Genomic DNA, 27,228 nt, shown 5'->3' with positions numbered 1-27,228 from the left:
ACGATCAACTATTTTAGGAGACGGTACCTGTATGTGTCTTGACGTCATCTAAAATCCGTCTTTTAATGCACTAATTCGCTGGTCATTGGTCCGCGTGGAGTTGATGGCTCCATCATTTGGATGGACGATAACAGCCTTCTGAGCCTACCAGTAGGCGCAGCAGGCCCCTTCTGGCCCATATCAATGAGCTGATAATCACTGATAACGCCCATTCAATCGAGTGATAACATCCGAAGCGGGTGCAACAGAGGTCTAATCTGAGTTTCATTTCTGTTCATTTCCTCACAAACCAGTCTAACGACATTTAAAAACAGGTTAGAAACACATTCTGAGAAACACAACTAGAGAACATGTCCAACGAAGGTAATTAATCTTTATTCATTTATTAATCAGGCAAACTACACAAATTTTAGCAATTTATGTTATTTTGTTTTTAGTAACTAGGATTTGATTGTTTGAAAAAAAAAAGCCTTGATAAAGAACAGGTAGGCTATTGTTCATAGGTAATTGTATGCTGTATCTGTTTGTCTTACAGAGAACTGAACTAAATAATGATTGTAGGTTTCCCCTTTTCTCAGGGCCCTCGAGCAAACACAATGTTCAGAATCAAAGGTCAAACACTAACTCTAATGAGAATAACGAGAGTAATGAGAAGCCCGTGCAAAATGTTTGTTCATCCTCTCAAACTGAAAATCCTCCCAGCATGAGTAGACAAGCTTTACCTGACAGTGAACTCTCTGCAGTAAGTCCAGCTCCGAATGAACTGCGACTGGTTCTGCTGGGAAAAAACGGTGCAGGGAAAAGTGCAACGGGAAACAGCATCCTGGGAGAAAATCACTTTGATGCTGAGCTGAGCATGTGTTCAGTCACTAAAAAGAGGAAAAGAGCAAGTGCAACGGTGGAAGGACGAAAGCTCGTTCTTGTAGACACACCTGGGTTTTTTGACACCGACTTAACAGAAGAACAATTAAAGGAAGAAGCAATACGTTGCCTGGCCTTGTGTTCTCCTGGTCCTCATGCATTTCTACTCGTCGTACCGATAGATCGATTTACGGAGGAGCAGCAGTGCAGCATAGAAACGATTCTGGAGATGTTTCAGGAGGACATCAGCCGTTACTCCATCCTGATATTCACACACGCCGACAGACTTAGAGGAGAATCCATTGAAAGGTTTGTTTCGAGACAAAATCAAAAGGTTCAAGAGCTTGTGGAGGGATTTGGAAGGCGTTTCGTCGCCTTTGACAACACAAACCCTACAAACCGAGATCAGGTGCGTCGACTCCTGCAGAAAGTGGACGAGCTGCTGGTCGTGAATGAGAACCGTCACTTCACTAATGAAGTTACAGAAGCGATGCAAACATTCCACAGAATAACAGAAGAGAAAAGAAAAGCTGATATAAAGAAGGATGTCAGGAAAATGTCTGATGTTCGCTGGCATGTCTTCACTGCATCCATGAATGAAGAGAGAAAAGAAAACGAGAGAAGAAAGAAATGTATACACCGCAGGATTGATCAGTTTCATACAGATATACAAAAGGAAAAAAAGAATGTGCAGCCATTGCAAGCAAGACTGAAACGGTTCACAGCATCTCTGCAGGAGGAGCGGGAGAACTTGAGAAAGGTAAAGAAAAGAGCAGCTGAAGAGGAGGTGGAGATGAAGGAAAGAGAAAAGAAAGAAAAGGAGAACCTGGAAATCTGGGCTCAAGAAGAGGTGCAGAGGAGACTGACGGAAGAAAGGCAGAACAATCCACTTCTTTCATATTTCAATAGAATAAAACAGAATGGGGTTTTCATCTTAATACTGGGGGTTATGTTACGATTGATCATAGCATATATGCTCCCTTCTCAGTAGTCAAACTATGAGAAAACAGGAGTTTTTTGGTGAGTTTTGAAATTAAATCTGCATCTGTCGATGATCTGCTCAGAAGAGAGAAAGAATGGGGGTGTAATCGGGAAAGGCCCTTGAGCCGGGATTCGAACTCGGGACGCACGTAGCACAAATGTGTTATATGCGCTGCCCACTAGGTTACTTTTAAATGTAAAATATAAATATAAAAATATTCAAAATATTAATAAACACTATGATAGTATGCCAATACTAAAATGACACTGGCTTTGTTATGCATTTATTCACTTTTTAACATTTACAAGTGTTTTAATCATTTGTCATTCAATCATTTTTATTATAATACTTCTTATTTTAATTATTTTTCTCGTTTGTGTAGTGCTTGTTATTGTTGTTCTGTCTTTTGATTATGTGGTGGAATATCTGTGTGTTTAAATGCCTGCTGTCTGTTTTACTGAATTATGTTCAAGTATAGCTACTTCAGCACTTTCATCACATTTATTATATTTAGCTGAACTTTGAAATTGCACTGCAAGCTTTGTGTTTCAGAGTTTCTATGATTTGCGTAATCGCAATAAACACTATGCTGTTCTACCAACAGTTTGACATTGCAATTTTCCTACATTATTCCTACATTTGAACACACCTTATGCTATCTTATTAAGTTAGTTGCTCCCAAAAATTAGTTTTGTTTGTTATTTTAGGCCTTGCTCTCTCCCGAGCCATTGCTCCCTGTCTCCTTATGTTAGACTTATTGTCTTTTTTTATTTTTGTAAATAAATCTCCACTTTTGTATGCATCTGAAGTGGTGTCATTTTCACTCTGGGACAGAGGACTGAAGTGTGTTCTTGCTGTTTTCTTTGTTATTTATGCTTTTTCTTTTACTACTTCCACTCTTGAACCCCTAGAGGGGAGCGTAACATTCTTTTATCAGAAACACTTGTCAAATGTTTCTAAACAGAAAGCATAAATAATAGTCTAAAACTCAGTAACAAGCTGTGAACAATAGATACAAAAAAATGCATAAATTATGTCTGCATATTTTGCTTGTTTTTTAATTGCGGAACTTGTAAAAACATACAAGAACAGGGAAATGAGACACTGATGTGTACAAAAAGTAATCATAAAACTAAGGACAAAAAACGAATAGATTTGAGTACATTAAATTGTGGTATTATCCATACAGAAAAAAGAAAACAAAAATAAAATTACACTTTTTTAGAAAAGTTATAATGCATCAAAAATTTGGCACTCTTTTTTTTCAGTAAGTCTAAGAGATGAAACAAGAGAATTAAATTCAGCAAGAAAAAGGCTAAAAGCCAAAAGAAAATGTAAGCAAGTTTTGCTTATGAATGAAGAATTTAGCAGTCAGCATAAGAAAATGAACATATTCAGCAGATAATAACTTTGGATTTTCATAATAGAAAATTGCATCATTAAGGATAAAGATATGGGTCACATTCATAAGGCTAGAAACATGAGTGCTTAAAAACAAATGTTAGAATGTGTCACGGGGGCGGAGCAAAGCGACAGACACAGTGGGTGTGACGTCAGGCCTCGGAGAGGCTTTTATTAAACAATAAAACAGAAAGTGTCCAAAAAGGGGGAAAGTGTCCAAAAGAAAAAGGGGGATCTGGTGTCCTCGATGTGACGGGGTTCCGTGAAGGAGGGGTAGTGTTCCGAAGGGAAGGGTCCAGGTAAGGGGCGGAGTCCGGCGGCCGCACGCGCTCCCCACTCAGGTCCGGGGGTGCGAGGGGCGGCGGCTTCTCTAGCGGCATCGTCCTCCTCCACCTCTGCGGTACTTCTGGGGGATGAAACGGCCCGGCAACCTGGCCCGTCAGCCGTCACGGGTGCGGTCCGGCAGCTCGTCCTACGGCGGCGCTGGTTCCCTCTTCACCCCTTCCTGGACCCACGAGGACACCAGCGTGCATGCACGGGGAAGAGACCGGTCTCTTGAGGAGAGGCGCGCTCGGCATTTTAACAGCGGCGGTGATGAGGCTTCATTCACATCATGTGTGCCTCATCACACGCCGCCAGACCGAGACGTTTCAGCGCCCCTCCTCCTCCCACACGCCCACTCCCGTCGGGAGCCTGGTGAAGGGCGGCGATTACCGACGGGGTGCAGCTGACAATAAGGGGGGGAGGCAGTCGACTCGTCACAAATGTTATAACAAATCAGCAGCTGTTTCCTCAGCAAAACCACAAAACCAGCAAGACTCATCAACATCAGAAATGGACAAAAGAACAGGATAGATTTTATAAAGGCTTGTATAATGTATCTCCTTAATCTTGAATATACTGTGAATCATCAGTAATCAGCTAATCAGTGACATCAGTTCATTTCTGATGTTCACTGTGTCCCTACTTGATGTATGGACTCAAAGAAAAACAAAACAAATAAATAAATTTAGAATTAATCCCTTCTGTGCATATCTTACATGAAATGTGTTTATAAATAAATACAATTGCATTTATCTATTTTTCATTTTATACAACCGATGAATATCATCGACTCGTGATCAGTTTCAATCCTGCCCATCACAAATAGTCCAACAAGGCAGGTTGCAAAGTACAAACACACGCCTACAGAAACTCAACAAGGAAACATGTCCAGCAAAGGTAATTCAAGATCATTTAACAGTATCATTTATTAATTCGTCGGCTACGTTAATTTAAACATTGTTACTCCTTTATTTAGTAATAATTCAGGATTTGTTTTGTATTGTATATGCTGTAATTTGTATGTATTTTTCACACCCGGTGAACCAAATAATGATTGTAAGCTCACTTTTTGTTCTCAGGTGCAATGAGGCAAAAGTCAAACAGAAACTCCGATGAGACTATTGAGAGCAATGAAAGACCTGCGCAAACTGTTCTTTCACCCTCTCCAGTTCTGAATGAACTGCGACTGGTTCTGTTGGGGAAAACAGGTGCAGGGAAAAGCTCAACGGGAAACACCATCCTGGGCAACAAATGCTTTGATGAGAAACTGAACATGGGTTTAGTCACAAAAGAGTGCAAGCAAAAATGTGAAACAGTGCAAGGGCGACAGCTCGTTCTTGTTGACACCCCTGATTTTGTTGACTCAGATCAAACACTTAAGGAAATACAGCATTGCCTGTCCTTGTGTTCTCCTGGTCCTCATGCGTTTCTACTGGTTATACCGATAGATCGATTTACAGAGGAGCAGCAGCGCACCATAGAAATGATTCTGGAGATGTTTCACGAAGACATTACTGATCACACCATCCTGATATTCACACACGCCAACAGACTCAGAGGAGAATTCATTGAGAAGTTTGTTTCGAGGCAACATCGAAAAGTTCAAGACTTCGTGGAGAGATTTGGAAGGCGTTTCGTGGCCTTCGACAACACGAACCCTACAAACCGAGATCAGGTGCGTCGACTCCTGCAGAAAGTGGACGAGCTGCTGGTTGTGAATGAGAACCGTCACTTCACCATTGAAGTTCAACAGTTAATGCAGGATACCATGAGGGTAATAGAAGAGAAAAAAGAAGCTGATATGGCTGAAAGAAATAAGAAAATCAAGAAGGTAATCAGGAAAATGGCTGATGTTCGCTGGTCTGCGTTCACTGCTGCCATGAATGAAGAGAAGCAGGAAACGGAACAAAAAAAGAAACGCATTCAAGGCAGGATTGATCAGATTCAGGCGGATATAAAGAAGGAAAAACAGAATGTTCAACCGATTCCAGCAAGACTGAGACGGTTCACAGCATCTCTGCGAAAGGAGCAGGAGAACCTGAGACGACTGGGGGAAAGACGGATGTGGGAGGAGAGAGAGAGAATGGAAAGACAAAAAAAAGAAAGGAATGACTTGAACATCTGGATCCAAGAAGAGGAGGAGAGGAGACTGAATAAAGAAGGAAATAACAAGCCATTTTCTTCATTTTCTTGTACTAAAATTCTTTTGATAACGTTTGGAATTGTACTCGTATTCATCGCTAGCATTCTAAGCACTTGAAATTGGATTCTCAGCTAAGCTTTTGCTCATCTTAAGTTTCAGAGCTGGAGTTGCAATAAAAGTTGCACATAAACTCCTGCATTCAGTGATTCATTAATGATTAACCAAGATGAGATTACAAATTAAGCTTTATTACTGACTTCATCAGCAGTCTTAAGTCTAAAGTGTTTTTCTCTTTTCCTCCTCATGAATTTCAAAGTATTGAACCATGAACCAAATCAACCAGATCTAAGATGAATCGCAACATGACAATCATTTGATCTGAAGGGAAAAAGCATATGAAAGAATATAATGTTGTGACATTCGACCACAGAATGGCGCTATAAACAGTAAAATGTTAATCTAAAGTAGAACGTGTATGCAGTTTCTTTATTGTGCAGTGTAATATGAAGTATATTATATATTTAATTACAATTCAAAACGTTTTTAAAAAGCATCTGTTTTGTTTCTGGGTTATAGGTTTTTTAACTACTTTTCTAAATGAATTGGTTTAGCTTATTTGTGATATATGAATTTTGGCCTCATGCCTAGAAAAATATGATTTATACATTGCAATCAAGTGTTTAATTGCATATAGTAAGTGTAGACAATGCACTATAAATGACTAATAGAAAAATAAATGGTTGTTTTCCTAAGCTGTCTCAAAGGCAAGCATGGCTTGTGTTGATTGCAAAAAAAAAAAAAAAAAAAATTCAGAACTGAATAAAAAGAAATCTTTATACTACTCACAAAAAGTAGTTTGGCTTTTGGGTGAAATTTATAGAAAATGTTAAAAGTTCATGCTACAGTGATATTATATCATGAAAGTAAATTATATTTTACTGAGTATTTTGGTGTTTTATGTGTCAGTTTTATGATCTGAATTGAAGTTTCACTGACTTTCACCAGCACTTTTTACAAAAAACTGATTTCATACACCAGAACTTTGAAACTGCACTTCAAGCTTTGTGTTTCATAGTTGTTTCTATGATCTGCTTCAGTGCAATATAAAATGATGTTGTTGTCGTACTAACATTTTTTCCTGGACTTACATTGTACTTCTGTAATTTTTCTACATTCTGTTTTATGCTTTTGGACAGTGGAGCTCTGTTTTTCATCCAAATATAATATAAGTTCCTCACATTGTCCCTACAAATAATATCCATGACATTCACATTCACCTTCTTTCCTACTTAGTGTAAACCTTGCTTTTTTTGTTTTTATGTGACTTTAGTTTGTTTTTATTGCAGCCATTAAAATACAGCGAATCTGTAAACAAATAAATAAATGCGTGAAACAGTCTGCACATTTTGCATATGATAGAACATGTAAATAATCAGACACGTATGGAAATAATCAGTGACGTCAGTTCATTTCCGAAACAGGCTCGGTGTGTCCCTCTAGTGGATCAATTGGTCTCAAAGGAAACACGTAAACACGTAAAAACACATAAAGTTGTAAATAAACCATTATGCGCGTATCTTACATTGAACATGTTTATAACTAAATAACAATGCATTTTTACACAGCTAATGAACATCTTTCTGCAGCAGCAGAGGTCTGATGCATCAACAATGAGTTGAGTTTCATTTCTGTAAGTCCTGCCCATCACAAACCAGCCCAACAACACGAACAAACACACGACAACCACACGCACTGAACAGCTCCGCTGGAAAACATGTCAAACCAGGGTAATTAAAGATCATTTATTAATTATAGCAGATGCTTTATTGCATTCTTTTCGTATTTTTTCATAATTCTTGACTTGTTTGTTTGGAAAGACTTTTTAAGGAGGTTGTTTTTGCTGAAATGTGTTTATCTTTCACAGTCAACTAAATGACAAATGTTGGCTAAAATTTGATTAATATTTAATCGCACTTCATCATTTTTGCGTAATGAAAATATGTTTGGGCTGCAGTATGATGCGTTTCGTTGCATTTTTGTTTATACAATCATTTGTGTGTTGGAAAAGTTTGGCATTCTCCATTTATCAACAGAAAAACACCACATATGATTCCTGTCTGAATCTAAGGCTGTAATGAGTCTGAATTACAGCTATTTGTTCAGCTGTCACATATATAAAAAGTGAGCAGGTGTACAGGACAGAAGAATGCACCTTGACAATACCAGAATAAAACTGAAAGCAAACACTGAATGATAACAAGCCAACTAAACTAAACACAAGAGGAAATACTTAATGAACAAGAGGAAGAGACACAAGAGGAAGTACTTAATGAATAAAGTAGTAAACAAGATGACAGAAACCACTAATGACACCAGATATTTTATGACTCATCCTGATTTCCACTTTTGTTGTTGTAAGTTGTAAGATAAATACTTCTTTTTGTTATTAAAATAGAAACATTTGATATTTGATTGACTAAGTGGATTGAAGGAGAAGTCCACGTCCAGAACAACAATTCACATATAATGTACTCACCCCCTTGTCATTCAAGATGTTCATGTCTTTCTTTCTCCAGCCGTAAAGAAATTATGTTTTTTGAGGAAAACATTTCAGGATTTTTCTCCATATAATGGACTGATATGGTGCCCCAATTTTGAACTTCCAAAATGCAGTTTAAATGCAGCTTCAAACGATCCCAAATGCAGTTGTAAATGATCCCAGCTGAGGAAGAATTATTATGTATTGAAACGATTGGTTATTTTCGTAAAAAAATAATACAATTTATATACTTTTCAATGTCAAATGCTTGTCTTGTCTTACTCTGCCTGTTTTTGTTCCGGTTGACAGTTAGTGTATGTGGAAAAACTCCCATCTCATGTTCTCCCTCAACTTCAAAATCGTCCTACATCACTGTTTTACCTTTTTTGTTAAGGGTGTTTGATCTTCTTTGCATGTTCACTTTGTAAACACTGTGTCTGTTCTTCTGCAGTGATGTAGGATGATTTTGAAATGATTTTTGAAGTTGAGGGAGAAAATACAACTGGAGTTTTCCAACATACCGTAACTGTCTTGAGCCAGAATACACAGAGTTCAGGGAGAGAAAGACAAGACGAGCGTTTGACATTAAAAAGTATTTAAATTGAATTTTAATGCATTTTGGAAGTTCAAAATCGTGGCACCATATCACTCCATTATATGGAGGAAAATGCTGAAATGTTTTCCTCAAAAAAACACAGATCGTTTACAACTCTGCATCATCCAATTATTTAAAATATTAGGTGTTCAACATCAACATTTGCTTGATACTTTGATTTGACATGATCACATTATCTTTAGGCGCAAATGGGGAGACTTCCAGCAGAAACTCAAATGCGAGGAAGAGACCCGCTCAAACCTCTCCATCCGGACATTCTCCCAGCTATCCGTTCACAGTAAGTCCAGCTCCGAATGAACTGCGACTGGTTCTGCTGGGAAAAACTGGTGCAGGGAAAAGCGCAACAGGAAACACCATCCTGGGAGAAGATCATTTTGATGCTGAGCTGAGCATGAGTTCAGTCACTAAAGAGAGCAAGAGAGCAAGTGCAACGGTGGAAGGACAAGAGCTTGTTCTTGTAGACACACCTGGGTTTTTTGACACAGACTTAACAGAAGAACAATTAAAGCAAGAAGCAATACGTTGCCTGGCCTTGTGTTCTCCTGGTCCTCATGCGTTTCTACTCGTCGTACCGACAGAACGATTTACGGAGGAGCAGCAGCGCACCGTACAAATGATTCTGGAGATGTTTCAGGAGGACATCAGCCGTTACACCATCCTGATATTCACACACGCCGACAGACTTGGAGAACAAACCATTAGAGAGTTTATTTCAAGGCAGAATGCAAAAATCCAAGACCTCGTCGGGAGATTCGGAAGGCTTTTCGTCGCCTTTGACAACACAAACCCTACAGACCGACATCAGGTGCGTCGACTTCTGCAGAAAGTGGACGAGCTGCTGGTCGTGAATGAGAACCGTCACTTCACTAATGAAGTTACAGAAGCGATGCAAACAGTTCAGAGAATAATAGAAGAGAGAATGCAAGCTGAAATGGATAAAAGAATGAAGAAGATCAAGAAGGAGGTCAAGAAAATGGCAGACGTTCGTTGGTGGGCGTTCATGTCTGATATGAGTGAAGAGAGGCGCAAAACCAAAAGAAAAATTAAACGCATACAGGACAGGATTGAACAGACTGAGATGGGAGAACAGTATGTTTGGCTGATCCCAGCAAGGTTGAAACGGTTCGAAGTATCACTGAAGAACATGAGACGACTGCAGAAAAGAGAAATGAAAAAGGAGAGGAAGAGAATGGAAAGAAAGGAGAAAGAAAAGGAGATCTGGATCCTAGAAGAGATGCAGAGGAGACTGAGTAAAGCGAAGGAGAAGAGTCTATTTTCTTCACATAATATGCTGACTGTGCTTACCTCTGTTTCAGCTGGCTTTGGATTTTCATATGTACCTACACTCTTTGCATTTCTGTTCCCTCCAGCTCCAGCAGTGGAAACTGGATTGTCAGTCAAGTTTTTGTCCAACTTGTTAGCTGCAGAAAGTGAGAGGTTTATTGCGAAGGCTGCTGGAATTGCGATGAATGCTGTGTCTGCAAAGCTGGCATCGATGACAAACTGCTGCATTCAGTAACTCTACTGATTGAGCTTTATTAGTGAGCTTTTTCACAGACTTTAAAGAGAATCACAGTGAATGGTATTTTTCTCACTCATTTCCTCCTTAAAGGAGAAGTCCACTTTCAAAACAAAGATTCACATATAATGTACTCACCCCCTTGTCATCCAAGATGTTCATGTCTTTCTTTCTTCAGTCATAAAGAAATTATGTTTTTTGAGGAAAACATTTCAGGATTTTTCTGAATCTCCATCTTATTTTCTCCTACAACTTCAGAATCGTCCGACATCGTTGTACCAGTGTTTGACTTACTTGCACTTTGCACGTTCACTTTATAAACACTGGGTCTGTAGTACGGCCTACGTTCCGCTTGAATTTTCAACGTGATTCAATAGTACGTAGCGTTGTGAACGTGCATCCCAGAGCCTGTGCTACACAAGCTTTTGTGTTTAAAAAGTATACAGATTTTTATTTTTCGAAAAAAAAGACAGATCATTTCGCTAGATAAGACCCTTCTTCCTCCTTTGCCCTTTGAAGCTGCTTTTAACCCTTTAACTGCCACCATCCTCTCTGTGGGACACATAAGTTTACTTCACTATATCACAAATAAATTCTAATCTAATAATGACAAACTCTATATTGTTGGGAAGGTCTAAGACTCCTAAATAGATATTTTACCACTCTTTTGTGTTACAAATTATGTAGGTAAAGTAATAGATTAATTTATGCCAAGAGTGCACCTCAAAAATCTACATCATAACAGAAGTTCTGACCTTTGTCACATAAAAAACTTTCTTCAATGCCTTTTCCCTATCACACAATAGAAATCTTAAGAAATTATATATCAACTGAAAACTTAAAATCTCAAAATTCATCCTTTGAAAACCATCAGACATTGAACTACCATGGAAATTGTACATTAAAATCATATTACAAAATGTTTTTGTTCATGAATTGTACTAAGTGACAACTTAGATTTTTGAGTTGATTCAACTTAATTTTTAAGGCAGCTGGGTGACAAACTGAAATTTAAGTTTAGTCAACTCAAATATCTAAATTGTCACTCAGTACAACTTGACATTTCAAGTTGACTAAACCTATTGGAGTTGACTGAACATAAAATCTGAAGGCAGCAAGGTAACAAATGATTTTAAGTTGACTCAACAATTTGTGTGTTTTTGTTTTTTACAGTATATCAAACATGTAGTTTTGGGGCATTGTTGTGTACAGTAATGAAGAATCTAAGCATCTAATCTGAGTTTTCTAGTAACCTGTATGTGTAGTTTGTGTAGTTAAGAGAGCAATCACATCTTGATTTTTATGTTTTTGTTTTTCATTTATTTTTATATAATTTCTTCCTTTCAATATTGCTTCTAATTTTACATATTTTAGGTTTTGCAATTATGTCCACCTATATAAATCTAAATAAAGGAAAGGCCTATTAATGTACATCATGCATTTGGACTTTATTGTGTTACAAACCACATTATAAAATAAGAAAATTATAAAAATTTATTTTTTTTTTTAAATTCTTAAAATATGTCATTATTTTATTTGAAAAGGTTAATAGTTTTATTTTATGGATAAACATATTTTTTCTTTAGATCAGATAACATTTTAAGCTGTCATTTGTTCATGTAACAGTATGACTGACGGGGCATGTTGTCACATTTCACTTCCATTCTTTTGGGGCAAAGAAAGAAAACCGTATACATTGTAATTATGAAACAAATTGACATATTTGTACTAGAAAAGTGTGAAATTAATTGTGCCCCACTCTCCTCTACTTGTTTTATGTTTTTTTGGACAGTCCAAACCTTTCCAATGATCATGACGTCATATACTTCCTTCTCTTGTACAGGCATTTCTCATCAACTTTTTTAGTATGTTTATTGTTCAAAAAAGATACATACTTCATATGTCAACCTTTTGTCTTTAACTTTAGTTATTAGTTTTGTTTTTATTGCAGCCATAAAAATACAGTGAAATAAATGCATGTAAAAGGCCTGCGCATTTTACACGTTACCATATGTAATGAATCAGCATTGACAGGAATTTACCTGTGATGTCAGTTCATTTCTGAAACAAGCTCATTGTGTCCCTCATGTGGATGCATAGTTGATCGAAGGGGAAAAAACACGTAATTAAAGTTATAAATAAACTCTTGTGTGCATATCTTACATTAAGTAAGTCTGTAAATAAATCTAAAAGCAATTATTTTCATTGCATACGCTCAGTAAGCACCAGTCTCGTCTGTTGCATCATCAGGGCTCTCACGTTTTAGAAAAAGTTTGGAGTTAGATATTATATCTGTTAGGGGAGGAATTATATAATTTAATTACAAAATAATCTGTTACAGTTACTGAGAGAAACAATGTATAAATTACAGTTACTTATGAAAATGTTAACAATTACAAATACAAATTAAAGCTGCAAGCAGCGATGAAAGGGCCCTCGCACCCGGGCTCACCGCGGATCGGTGGCGAATGGTGGACACTATGCTTTTCACATAGTTAATTTAGGAGGAATATGTCAAAGTCATTTAAATGTGCCAAGCTTCCTGCTGCCAGCTGGTGGCGCTATGCCTATAACTGGATATTGGCATGTAGATGTCTTCAGGCCAGTGGTTTTGTCAAATATATGAAGTTTGGTGCACATTGAACATGGCATGCTTGAGTTAGTGTAAGACATGACATATCCTGCTGCCAACAGGTGGCGCTATGATTATAACTGAATATTGGCCTTTAGGTGTCTTCAGGTCAGGACTCTTACCAAACATGTGAAGTTTGGTGCAAATCGGACATTGCATGTTTAAGTTAGTGTAAAATAAGACATTTCCTGTTGTCAGCAGGTGGCGCTATGATTATTATACAATATTGGCCTCTAGATGTGTTCAGGCCAGGACTCTTACCAAACATGTGAATTTTGAGGCTGATCGGACATTGTATGGCTGAGTTATAACAGCTTCTATTCTCATGGCGAAACATCGAACTTTGTCAGGCTGCCGTGGACACGCCCTTCAACGAAAACTCTAGATCTTCACAATTTATCATGGCAAAGGCCTTTAGATTAGACCGATCGAATATAATGTTGATTTCATGAAATCACTAGGAGGAGTTTCTCACAGCGTAAAACATGTCACTTCCTGTTGCCAGCAGGTGGCGCTATAACTATAACTGAATATGATCATGCATATGTGTTCAGGACCAGACTGTTATCAAACATGTGAAGTTTGGGGCAGATCAGACTTTGTATGGCTGAGTTATAACAACTTCCTTTTTCATGGCGAATCATCGAAATTTGACAGGCCGCCACGGACACACCCTCCAGTGAAAACTCTAGATCTTCGCAATTTAACATCACAAAGGGCTTTAGATTAGACTGACCAAATTTGGTGTTGATCTGAATAAATCTCTAGGAGGAGTTCGTTTTAATACGACGCCTGGAAATGGCAAAAATGACACAAAAATTGCTGAGAAAATTAAAAATAACTGACTTCCTGTTGGGTTTTGGATTTTGCTCCAAGAGACTTTTTTGTAGGTATTGGTGTGTTGCATGTGTGTACCAATTTGCGTACACGTATGTGAAACGTAGCTCGAGGCGCACTCCGCTGAATGTGTATAGGTGGCGCTATCGAGCCATTTTGCCACACCCACTTCTGAAACACATATCAGATGTAAATTTTCGCCAGTTCTGATGCGTGTGCAAAGTTTCATGACTTTTCATGCATGTTTAGGCCCTCAAAAATGCGATTCATTTTGGAGAAGAAGAAGAAGAATAAAAATAATAATAATAATAATAAACAGAGCAATTCCAAGAGGGTCCTCGCACCACCGGTGCTCGGGCCCTAATTACATCTGAATGTTTTCACACATACGTATTTGATTGATTTCTTTCCCAAATTGCACTGACTGCTCTAAAATATGAGACCCCAATGTGTCAATGTGTAGGACACAAAATAGGACACATGCTTAACTGATTTATTTATTTGGGTTTATGTATATGCTTTATTTTTTAAGATTAACTGTTTTTTTCCCAAGGCATTGTTGCCAGTGTTTCCAGTATTTAACCTCAGAATGGTCTGATGGCACTGATAAGGGACGACACAGACTACGAAAACATATTTTATTACATAATCAGTTTATACATAGAAAAAACATACATTTTCGATTCTTCAAAATATCCAACATGCTAGTAGCTTGCTACATATGTTAGCTGTCTATCTATCTATCAACTAGCCTAGCAACTAGTCATGCTAGTAGCTTGCTAATCATACTAAAAAAACATGCTAGTAACTTGGTAATCATGCAAGAAACATGCTAACAAAATGCTAATTATGCTACAATTATGCTAGCAACATGCTAGTAACTTGCTAATCATGCTAGAAACATGCTAGCAACTTGATAATCATGCTAGAAACATGCTAGTAACTTGTTAATCATGCTAGAAACATGTTAGCAACATGCTAGTAGCTTGCTAATCATGCTAACAACATGCTAGTAACTTGCTACTTATGTTAGCTATCTATCTATCAACTAGCCTAGCAACTAGTCATGCTAGTAGCTTGCTAATCATACTAGAAACAAGCTAGTAACTTGCTAATCATGCTAGAAACATGCTAGTAACTTGCTAATCATGCTAACAACATGCTAGTAACTTGCTACTTATGTTAGCTATCTATCTCTGACAGACTGTATTGCCTCCAAAACATTTAAACTTGAACCTTTTAAAACTACTTCAGATTTCAAACTATTTCAGACTGAAAACCATCAAACTTAAAACTTTTTAAACTTAATAAACTTTTCAAACTATTTAAAACTTTCTGTTCCTGATTCTCAAGCCAATTTAAGTTTGTCTCGACGAACCTTTTTCGTCTAGTTTAATGTAATGTATTTTTATAGGCTGTATTCCCTAACATCAGCTCTCTCTTGCCTCGTCCCGTGTGTGCGTGTCCACGTTGACGAGTGACGAACGTTATTGCAGCGGGATCACGTAATTTACCCGAAAACAACACATTCTCATTTCTGATATTTGCTGGCAGGCGGTATTTTCTTCAAGACAGCTATGAACTCGGCAGAGAAGTTCCGTCTGCCGTCCTGCGCCTCGTCCATTAACATTATATCGGGACAAGTCATTCACTTCTCAGCGGGACAAATACAAGGTGTGGCTTAAGAGTGAGTGAACTGAACTGGTAGAAATGCGTGAGGCTCGAGAGCCCTGTGCATCATCGTTCGGGGTCTTGCCCAGTTTCGTTTCTGTGTAAGTCCTGCCTCTCAACATACCAGTCCAACATCATTACAAACTCACCACAAACTCACAGCGAGCCGTTCGACACTGAACTACACGACATGTCCAACCAAGGTGCTGTAACTATGTCTATTACTTGTATTTAAGCATTGAATTATCATTTTAGTTATCAGACGATGATATTTATTTAAACAGGCGCAGTTTATGTTATTCTTCTGTAATTCCATTTTGATTGTAAAAGGCAAGGACAAGTCAAGGACCAGCATAAACCAGCATTAAAACATACCTACCAGCATATGCTGTTTTTTTCACCAGGGATACCTGGGATTTGGTAACATTTTATTATTTTCTGTTTTTTTTTTTTCTTTTCAGATTGAGACATCTCTTTTTCTCAAGCCTGTAACGAACAAACTGGAATTGGTTTAAAAAGGATTTTTACTGCTCATGTGTACCTGTTAACAATGTAATGATAACAAATGTAACATTTATCATATTTTATCATCAGGACTGAAGCTAAAAATACACAAATTGTGTGTTTATGGTCTCTTTATTTTTGCAAAAAGTATTTTCAATTAAGAAGTTTAACTAAAACCAAAGCCACTAGATGGCAAGTCTGCAACCATGTGCTAAAAAAGGTAACGGCTTAAGCTAACGCTTCCAGGCTAGCAGTAAATGGGAACATAGAAAGGAGACCAGAGGCTGCAGTGTTGTTTTTTTTATTATTTTTTATTTTTTTATTGCCAAGGTACAAAGCATAAAAGTACAAAAATGTCAGTATTATACATGTATATAATAAAATAAATAATAGAAAAAAAAACCTTTAACAAAATACATTAAAAAGATGAAATAAATTAACAGTTTTAGAAGCCTTAAAGGGGTCATCGGATGCCCGTTTTCCACAAGTTGATATGACTATTTGGGGTCTTAATGAAAAGTCTATAATATACTTTGGTTAAAAATTCTCAATGGTTGTGTAAAACAACACCCTTTTTACCTTGACAAAATCAGCTCTGCAAAAATCATCTCATTCTGGTCGAGGCTGCTTTAAATGCAAATGAGCTCTGCTCGCCCCGCCCCTCTCTTCTCTCTGTGGAGTGACGAGCCTGTTTACTTTAGCCGCATTTAGCCGCTAAACTTGCTAACTAGCACATTATTAGGAAAGGCGATCGCAAAGATTCATAAAAAACCCTTATACTCACTTCTGCTGTAAGTGAAGCTGGATCACGAATGATTTGCACGAACATAGACGGATATATGTAGATCGGGAGGTGCATTCCCTTCACAAACAAACATAATCCACTGCATCTTCAGCGGCTCAGATGTCTGGAGTAAATGACGACCACTATGTTCATTATTACATCCAGCAACACAACACCTCAATCGGAGATATTCTTGTCTAACTTACATCCCTGCTCCGGCATTAAAACAAAAGAGATTGGACTGTTACAGCTGATCTGAGGTCAGACGCTCATGTCAATCAACTATGGTGGGAGTGTCGTCTGTGGGTGTGACACCACAACGACAGGCATCTGAGAACGGCTCGATTTGAAAAAGGGGATATTATTTTTACAGATTAATTAAAAACCACTGCATGGAGTTTTATCATTATAGTGTAGATTTGTACATACACTGACAACACACATTAATGTTCACACAACATGAAAAAGTGAACTTAGCATCCGATGACCCCTTTAAGGCGAAACGCCTCTCTTTGAATAGGGAAACATAAAACTCTTCAAAACGGTTCACCAAGCTTACGATTAAATCTCATATTTGAAATCACCAATGAAATCTGACAACAACCGCCTCATAACTGTTTTTTCTTATGCTTCAATATCGTTTAAAAAGGCGTATTTTTCAGGCTAGAGCAGCCAATGCGCATGCGCAGTCATGAGCGTGGGTTTGCAAACGCTGCCTGTTTCTATCCACAAGTTTCCGGAGGGCGCTACTGTAAAAAAGAACGTGGGTACAACTTTCGGTGCGGAGACGGATGTAGTATACAAATGGTATTTTGTGTGCTAATTAGCAAAGAGGCTAAATGTTTTTTAGACCGTTGTTTACTTTGTAAAGATGCACACCATTATACGAGAGATGTCATTATGTTCTTATGGGCTACATCTGCTTTTCGAATTTGTGTTCCCACATCATTAGCAAGTTTGGATCGCTAAATCTTGAATGACTGTCAACTAGTGGAATGACATTTGAGACATCAGAGCTTGTGTTAAAGGGCAGATGCCAGATGAAGCCTTGATTTCAGGCTTGTTAACATAGTAATCACTTTCGTAGAAGCTTCACTTTCTGTCTGAATCTGCGCGATTCACTTTGCGTGTCGTAATGTTCGACCCCCAGATCTTACTTTGTAAGTACATTTTCATTGGGACCTATTTAATAATTACATTTTTAAACCCAGTCATACAAGTAATATGAAGAATACAAATTATTTCAGGAAAATTAAATATATGCCATATGCAATTAATATATGTGTACATTATTCTTCTATTACATCATATTGATATTGGCATTTAATGGCACTGTTCAATGGGTAAATTAATTTATCAGAGTCAGAAATTTAACCAACAAACACACACATGGTTAGGCTTTTATTTGTGTATGTAACATGGCTCGATCTAAGGAAATTGTGGTGAATGCTTCTTCCGACAGAGCTTCACAGGCTTTTGGCTGCTTTATTTTTGACTAACCACCAGATCACGCTGTTTTCGACACTCTTGAAGCTTTGAATCTTTTCTCAGAACAGTCAGAGGAAAGTCTCGGTGCTTCACGAGGCTTCATTTGCCCGTCACTCCTGTCATCTGTTGAATGAATGAGTGTCACGTCCCACTTGTTTACTCTGAACCGGAAGACGCTCCCACTTTTGACACAAGGCCTCATGGGGCGTAGGAAACTTGTGGGTAGAATACCCAAGACGTGTCACTCCTATAGTTTTGAATGGGGAAAGATGCAACGCTCATTATGGCCGCGAAGACCCGCCTTCATAATGAAAGCGCCTCAGTACTTCGCATGCACACTGGCTGATCTAGCCTGAAAAATAAGCTTTTTTAATGTTATTGAAGCATAATGAACGATATTTATGAGGCAGTTTGTTGTCAGATTTCTTTGGCGATTTCAAATATGAAATTTAATCGTAAGCTTGGTGAACAGTTTTGGATAATTTTGTGTTTCCCCATTTAAAAAGATAGAAGCTGCAATGGCCACGGCTCCTCATGTAGTTGGGAATAAAATTTGTTGAAAAATAATCATTTTCCATCTTAATTATATGTGACAGGGTTGAGTTGTTAAGCTTGACTAATCCTCCCTGACTATAATATGCTTCAAAACTCTAAATAAAAATTATGATGCAAATTTTTTTCTTTTTTTTATTAATGCTTGAACAAACAGTACAAGAACATAGCCAAGGTATCACATACAAAACTATAAAATAATAACCAGTAATAATAAATTAAACAAATAACTACCACAAATGCTTACACATTAATAATAAAATTAAGAAATGTTACCAAAATAAATAAATGAATAAAAATAAGAATAACAAATAAAAACACCACAATGAAAATGACATTACAAAAACATTACAAGGATATTCAATTAAGCGCACATAAGGAAAGCTTCTAAATACATGGATACATGGAAAATATTTTAGGAATCTTAGGGTTTTTTTTTATTCTGTATAAGATGAAGAGATTTTAGAAGTGAGTTTAGTTCAGTTTTAAAAAGGGATGGGTAACTATTTGCAAATTTTTGTTTGTGTATGAAAAATGTACCATAAAAAAATTGATAGTATGTTCCAGGGGTTTATTTGTAGTATTATTATAATAAAAAAATGTCTTTTAAACTAAAGGAGTGTACAACATTGGCAGAATCACATATAAAATAATCTATGTCAGACCAAAATTGCTTGGATAAAGGACAATCAGAAAGAAAATGTACTAAAGTCTCCTAAATTCTGATGCTACTAACCACTATTAAAGACAACTGAATGATGCCATTTCTGGTAAATGATGTCACATACGAGCAGAATCTAAATTATGGGCGTAGAATGGTTAGTGTGACAGGGTTGAGTTCGGACTGAGGGACATAACTTTAAAGCATTTTTTTAGAGGAATGTTCTAAGAACACAAATCTTACATTATTGACAAAAAATGCACATTTTGTTCATTTTCTAAGTACAAACTCAGTGAAGTCCCACTGGGACATGACAGAATGCTTGGTTTAGGAGATATAACACATTCATTTATGCTAAAAAAAAAATATTAAAATGCTGCAACAATTATTTTTATTCATTATAATGAGCATACCAAAGTATTGTGAAAAGCTTCGAACAATTAATTTTGGTGAATCACCACTTTAGAAACTCTGGGGGACTGAAATGTTACCGAATTCCAGGAATGACCCATATAAATGGGTAAACTAAATACATGTCTCCAACATCAGTTAGTCTGACCACAACAGATCATCTAGACCAGTCTTGGGATATGGGACAACCAGAGAAACCTAAAATCTTGTGGAATGATTGTGGAATATAACTGTAATGTCATTTTCTCAACAACAAACACTTTTTTCTCAGGATCAAAGATGCCACACTCACAAATTCACCACAGGCAGTGGTCCAACAGGAGCTCAAATGAGGGAAACAGACCCACTCAGATTCCTCCCCGCATGAGTAGACCTGGTTTACCTGGCAGCGATCCCTTTGCAGTAAGTCCAGCTCCGAATGAACTGCGACTGGTTCTGCTGGGAAAAACCGGTGCGGGGAAAAGCGCAACGGGAAACACCATCCTGGGAGAAAATCATTTTGATGCTGAGCTGAGCATGGGTTCAGTCACTAAAGAGAGCAAGAGAGCAAGTGCAACGGTGGAAGGACAAGAGCTTGTTCTTGTAGACACACCTGGGTTTTTTGACACAGACTTAACAGAAGAACAATTAAAGGAAGAAGCAATTCGTTGCCTGGCCTTGTGTTCTCCTGGTCCTCATGCGTTTCTACTCGTCGTACCGATAGAACGATTTACAGAGGAGCAGCAGCGCACCGTACAAATGATTCTGGAGATGTTTCAGGAGGACATCAGCCGTTACTCCATCCTGATATTCACACACGCCGACAGACTTAGAGGAGAATCCATTGAAAGGTTTGTTTCAAAGCAAAATCGCAAGGTTCAAGAGCTTGTGGAGGGATTTGGAAGGCGTTTCGTGGCCTTTGACAACACAAACCCTACAAACCGAGATCAGGTGCGTCGACTCCTGCAGAAAGTGGACGAGCTGCTGGTCGTGAATGAGAACCGTCACTTCACTAATGAAGTTACAGAAGCGATGCAAAAAGCCCAGAGGATAATAGAAGAGAGAATCCAAGCTGAAACGGCTGAAAGAATGAGGAAAATAAAGCAGGAGGTCAGAAAAATCGCTGATGTTCGTTGGCGTGCGTTTCTTTCTGACATGAATGAAGAGAGGCAAGAAACTGAACGGAGGAGGAAACGCATACAACGCAGGATTGATCAGATTCAGGCGGATATAAAGAAGGAAGAACAGAATGTGCAGCCGATTTCAGAAAGGCTGAGACGGTTCACGGCGTCTCTGCAGACGGAGCTGGTGAACATGGGACGACTGGAGGAAAGACGGATGGAGGAGGAGAGGGAGAGAAAGGAACAAGAAGAGAGAGAACAGAGGGACCTGGACATCTGGATCCAAGAAGAGGAGCAGAGGAGACTGAGCGAAGAAAAACCGAAGAACCTGCTTTCTCCAGATCACATTAAAATTGTGACTATGCTGACCATGTTTATGCTGGGGATCGGGGCGACATTTGCACCTGCGCTCTTAGCGTTCTTGTTCCCTGCAGCTCCAGCGGTGGAAACTGGGTTGGCGGCCACGATTTTGTCAAGATTTTTAGCTGCGGAAGGATGGGGGTTCGTTTGGGTGGCCGCTGGAGTCGTCAAAGCCGCAGCGCTGACCCGCTGCTCCATCCAGTGAGAAGCTCACAACTCCAGGAGCCCAAACAAATCCAACTTTGTAAATCACAGCTTATCTTTGGCTAGTTCAGCCAGAAATGAAAGTCCAGTCATTGTTTACTTACCTAGCCTTGTTTTGGCATTGGATCAACACCAGGGTGAGTAAACAATAACTGAGGTTTAATTTTTGGCTAAATTATCCGTTTATATTTAAGTGTGCGCATCAACACCACAAACACCCACAAGGGTTTAGAAGAAGAACAGTACGTATATTTAGAAGACTAAACTACCAGTCAAACGTTATTAGGGGCCAAGCACCGAAGGTGCGATGGCACCTATTGTATCCGTTAGCATACTTTTTCTTCCGCTCTGGAAGTCTATGGCAGCCCATAGAACCACTTGCGGGAAAGTTGTGAAATTTGGCACACTGATAGAGGACAGTCTCATCATTAACCATAGCAAGTTTGGAGTCTCTAACTCAAACTCTCTAGCGCCACCACTTGTTCAAAATTTCAATCATTTTATGCTAATAACTTTTGAACGATAAGGCACAGAATCAAAATTCTTTTTTCCTCTCAATCCTTGGCTCATGCCGAGTCGAATGAAGTCCAAAATTGAGGTTTAGTTTTTTTTTCTATAAATTTTTATTCGTAAAACCTACTTTTTCGAACTCGTCCTAGACGGTTTGTCTGATTTGCACCAAAATTGGCTCAGATCATCTTCAGACCATGCTGGCAAAAAGTTACGGAATTCAAGTTGATTAGTCGAATCGTTTTCGAATAACGTGCAAATGAATTCTACGAAAAGCACACAAAAATGTATGTGAGGTTGTATCTCTGCAACGGTCTGGCGTATTGAGACCAAACTTGGTGTGTGTCATAACAAGCATAACTTGAGGCGTCCTGCAGTGTTTCGGTGCAGTGCCACCTAGTGGTCAGGAGATATGAAAAATGCCTTTTTTGCTTATAACTTCTGAATGGTTTGGCCAAAAATCACAAAACTGGTCTCTTCAGATTTGGTGCATCATGCTGAGTCCATCCATATCCAATTTTCCCATGTCAGCCATTTTGAGTGTCGACCATATTGGATTTTGTCCAAAAATGCTATACTTTATGAACGCATTGACACATCGTTACGAAACTCGGTATGTGTCTTCGGCACCATGCCCTGACAGTACTCAAAAAGTTTGGATGTAGCGCCGTCTTGTGGTCAAAAGTTATAACGAAATTTAGAAATCTGCTTATAACTTTTGTTTTAATTGGCCTATTCTAATGAAACTAGTCTTGATATATTCCTTGGATCATGCCGAGATCATTGATACCAATTATGCCATAATTGGATGAACTTCTCGTCCGCCATTTTGATTTATGTTGAAAACCTACTTTTGCGAACTCCTCCTAAACTGTTCGTCCGATTTTCACCAAATTTGACTCATTTGATCATCTTCAGACCGTGCTGACAAAAAGTTATGGATTTCGTGTTGATGCTTAGTAGGAAACGGTTTTCGTTTAGCACATCAACGAATTTGCTGGAAGGATGCCAAACTGCATCTGAGGCTGTATCTCTGCAGAACTTTGACATATTTGCACCAAACTTTGTATGTGCCATTATCACCTCACACTGACCAGGCCACATCAATTTGGGAACAGTGCCACCTACTGGTCAGAAGTAATACACCATTCATTAAACATTAATAATGAAATTTCCAAAAATGCTAATAACTTTAGTTTACAGTGGCCTACTCTAATAAAACTGGTCTTGTTATATTCCTTGAATCATGCCGAGAACTCTGATACCAATTATACCATAATTGGGTGAACTTCCTGTCCGTCATTTTGATTAATATTGAAAAACTATTTTTTTAAATCCTCCTAGACCGTTGGTCCAATTTTCACCAAATTTGACTCGGATCATCTTCCGACCATGCTGACAAAAAGTTATGGTTTTCATGTCAATAGACGAAACGGTTTTTGTTTAGCACATCAATGAATTTGTTGGAAAGATGCCAAACTGCATCTGAGGCTGTATCTCCACAAAGCTTTGACTTATTTACACCAAATTTTGTGTGTGCCATTGTCACCTCACACTGACCACGCCACTTCAATTTGGTAGCAGCGCCACCTATTGGTCAGAAGTAATACACCATTCATTAAACATTAATAATGAAATTTCCAAAAATGCTAATAACTTCTGATTGCATTAGCCTATTGTAATGAAACTGGTCCCAAAACATCCCTTGGATCATGCCAACAACATACATACCAATTACACTATAGTTGGTCGAACTTCCTTTTCACCATTTTGATTAATGTACAAAACCTACTTGTTCAAACTCCTCCTAGACCATTGGTCCAGTTTTCACCAAATTTGACTCAAATCATCTTCAGACTGTCCTGACACAAAGTTATGGATTTCGTGTCGATAGACAAAACTGTTTTCGTACAGCGCCACCACAAATTTTAGATTTGATGCTCTGAGTCTGACTCTAAGGCTGTATCTCTGTGAAGCTTTGACATAATGACACCAAAATTTGTGTGTGTCATTGTAACCTCACACTAAACACACCACATTTGATAACCTACTGGCCACCTATTGGTCAAAAGTGATAAGCCAATATATTGTATTATTATTGGTTATATTTATGACTTTTTTCAGCCATTTCAACTGATATCATCCTAAAATGGCTTTAATTACTCATTGTTGTAGTCGGTCTGTTGCTCCTTGCTGTGCTTAGCTCCTCATTCTGCCTCTTTAGTGCTTGGCCCCGCAATTGCTGCTTGCAGCTATATTTGAACAGAAGTCTCTTCTGCTCACCAAGCCTGCATTTATTGATCCAATGTACAGCTAAAACAGTAAAATTCAGAAATATTTTTACTATTTAAAATAACTATTTTTATTTGAATATGTTTTAGAATGTAATTTATTCCTGTGATTTCAAAGCTGAATTTTCATCATCATTACTCCAGTCTTCAGTGTCACATGATCCTTCGGAAATCATTCTAATGATTTACTGCTCAGAAAACATTTATTATTATTATTATTATGTTGAAAATAGTAGAATTTTGTCAGCTTTCTTTGATGAATAGAACGTTGAAAAGAACAGCATTTATCTGAAATCGAAATCTTTTATAACATTATAAATGTCTTTATCATCACTTTTGATCAATTTAAAGCATCCTTGCTAAATAAAATTAAGAATTAATTTAGTGTATATAAAAATGTGTATACTGACTTCAAACTTTTGAATGTTATAGTGCATAATGTTACAAAAGCTTTTTATTTCAGATAAATGCTGATCTTTGGATCTTTCTATTTATCAAAGTATCCTGAAAAAAATTCTCAACTGCTTTAAATATTGATAATAATAATAATCAGAAATGTTTGTTAAGTAGCAAATCTGTATATTAGAATGATTTCTGAAGGATCATGTGACACTCAAGACTGGAGTAATGATGCTGAAAATTCAGATTTGATCACAGGAATAAATTACATTTTAAACTACATTCAAAGAGAAAACAGTTATTTAAAATTTTGAAAAAATATTTTAGAATTTTGCTGGTTTTGCTGTGCTTTGAATCAAATAATGCAGGCTTGATGAGCAGAAGAGACTTCTTTAAAAAACACTAAGAATCTTTTTTTTCTGGAAATCATATATAATTTTTTGAATTAATTATGCTGCATATTGTGATTTTCTATATAAATATATATAAAGCTACCAATGCATTGTTCGTATTTGCATGCTTTTCAGTTAGTGTACGCAAAAGAATCCTCTCGTCAGTTTCTGCCTTTATAAATAAATGAGGCCCCAGTTTATTTAGTTATTTAAGTTTGGGTTTTTAATAATCCTCCTTAAGGATGCCAAAGAAGTAATTTTAAAAAGCAGCCATGAAAATAAAAAAAGGAGTGATTGCAGCTATTAAAAATATATTCAAAGAACGATTAACTAACATTGCCATTAAGTTATGAGACGTTTCAAAGGGTTGGTTTTGCGAAAGTTAAAGGAACATTTCATTTTATTATTTTGCACAATATGGGAATCTTAGCTTCATTTAAATGTTCCATAAACATTATAACAAGTAGACACATTTAAAAAATGTTCAATGAACTCCAACTAAAACGACAGGACGACAGGATGACCAAAGGCATGAATAAACGAAGGAATGAGTAAATTAATGTACATGTGTCCTGTGGATGTTTGCCTGATTTTCTTGATTTTCTGATTCCTTTTTTCACATTTGTCAGTTTCAGTCATTTCCTGTTAATTGTATGTCATTTAAAATGTGTCTAATAGACTTTCATAGTCCTTGATTTTTGTAATTTGCGCTTTTCCTTTAGCAAACAGCATTCACTACAGTATTCATCTACGTAAAAAGAAGCAACACCGAACATGTATGGAGTCTTTAAGTCATTTTAATTATTTTACTTCTCATTTTGCTTATTGTAAGATTAACGATTGTTTCCACTGATTCATCTAAATAAAGGTACATGTCAGTACAATGTGAATTGTGTCTCTCAACTTTGTGTTATGTGGCGTATTAGCTCATATTACAATTAATATATTAAGATCACAATATGAAACTAGATGAGTGAAGTTTGAGAACAAACTTTAAGTTGTCTTGAGAAAGCCTAGCCTGAAAGTTTGAAGCAGTTGTAAAAGTATGAAAGCAGCTAGCATGATCTAACACATTGCTTACATGATTTAACTTGTTATTAACATGTTTTAGCATGATTAGCTTGTTGCTTGTATTTTTATAGGCTGATTACAATGTTGTTAGCATGATTAACAAATTATTAGCATGTTTCTAGCTTGATTAACATGTTGATAGCATGTTTTGCACGATTAGCATGTTACTAACATGTTTTTAACATGGCTAACATGTTACTAGCTTGTTGTTAACATGTTTCTAGCATGATTAGAATGTTACGAGCATGTTGCTAGCATGATTAGCATGTTGCTAGTATGTTTTTAACATGATTAGCATATTACTAGCATGTTGTTAGCATGTTTCTAACGTGAGTTTAGTATGCTGCTACCATAATTAACAAGTTACTAGCATGTTGTTAGCATGATTAGCATGTTACTAGCATGTTGTTGTCATGATTAGCATATTAATAACATGTTAGCATGTTTCTAACACGATTAGCATGTTGCTAGCATTTTTCTATCATGATTAGCATGCTACTAGCATGTTGCTAGCATGATTAACAAGTTACTACCATGTTGTTAGCATGTTTCCAGTATGAATAGAATGTAACTAGCACGTTGCTAGCATGATTACCAAGTTACTAGCAAGTTGTTGACGTGATTAGCATATTAATAACATGTTAGCATGTTTCTAACACGATTAGCATGTTGCTAGCATTTTTCTATCATGATTAGCATGTTACTAGCATGTTGTTACCATGTTTCCAGTATGAATAGCATGTAACTAGCACGTTGCTAACATGATTACCAAGTTACTAGCATGTTGTTGACATGATTAGCATATTAATAACATGTTAGCATGTTTTTAACACAATTAGCATGTTGCTAGCATTTTTCTATCATGATTAGCATGCTACTAGCATGTTGCTAGCATGATTAACAAGTTACTAGCATGTTGTTAGCATGTTTGTGACATGATTAGCATGTTACTAGCATGATTAGCAAGTTACTAGCA

General features: G+C 37.4%; 2 protein-coding genes across 3 annotated transcripts; both read left to right on the top strand.

The window, feature by feature from the left end:
- The first annotated feature begins 325 nt into the window (after positions 1-325).
- On the top strand, positions 326-14,961 carry LOC127182087 (uncharacterized). Its single transcript, XM_051137202.1, has 5 exons — positions 326-363; positions 579-1,848; positions 4,395-4,465; positions 4,648-5,820; positions 9,049-14,961. The coding sequence occupies exons 1-5, from the start codon at positions 351-353 to the stop codon at positions 10,383-10,385; spliced, it is 3,864 nt and encodes a 1,287-aa protein (XP_050993159.1). The 5' UTR covers positions 326-350; the 3' UTR covers positions 10,386-14,961.
- A 36-nt stretch (positions 14,962-14,997) lies between these two features.
- LOC127179853 (GTPase IMAP family member 4) lies at positions 14,998-26,065 on the top strand. Of its 2 annotated transcripts, XM_051133631.1 has the most exons (3): positions 14,998-15,728; positions 15,987-16,077; positions 20,197-26,065. In XM_051133631.1, the coding sequence occupies exon 3, from the start codon at positions 20,205-20,207 to the stop codon at positions 21,588-21,590; it is 1,386 nt and encodes a 461-aa protein (XP_050989588.1). In that variant the 5' UTR covers positions 14,998-15,728; positions 15,987-16,077; positions 20,197-20,204; the 3' UTR covers positions 21,591-26,065. The 2 variants fall into 2 exon arrangements, with proteins under 2 accessions (XP_050989588.1, XP_050989582.1); XM_051133625.1 differs by lacking the exon at positions 15,987-16,077 and having other exon boundaries at positions 14,999-15,728.
- The last annotated feature ends 1,163 nt before the right edge of the window (positions 26,066-27,228 follow it).

The sequence above is a fragment of the Labeo rohita genome, chromosome 2 (assembly GCF_022985175.1).
Source record: "Labeo rohita strain BAU-BD-2019 chromosome 2, IGBB_LRoh.1.0, whole genome shotgun sequence".
Lineage (NCBI taxonomy): Eukaryota > Metazoa > Chordata > Actinopteri > Cypriniformes > Cyprinidae > Labeo > Labeo rohita.
Note: the sequence above shows the minus strand (reverse complement) of the source record. Positions and strands in the feature narration are given on the sequence as shown.

Bases quoted from the DNA above. Each gene is read 5' to 3' on its own strand.
- LOC127182087 (XM_051137202.1), top strand. The intron at 1,849-4,394 runs GTAGTCAAACTA...CATCACAAATAG, and splicing joins GCATATATGCTCCCTTCTCA to TCCAACAAGGCAGGTTGCAA. The intron at 5,821-9,048 runs GCACTTGAAATT...CATTATCTTTAG, and splicing joins ATTCATCGCTAGCATTCTAA to GCGCAAATGGGGAGACTTCC.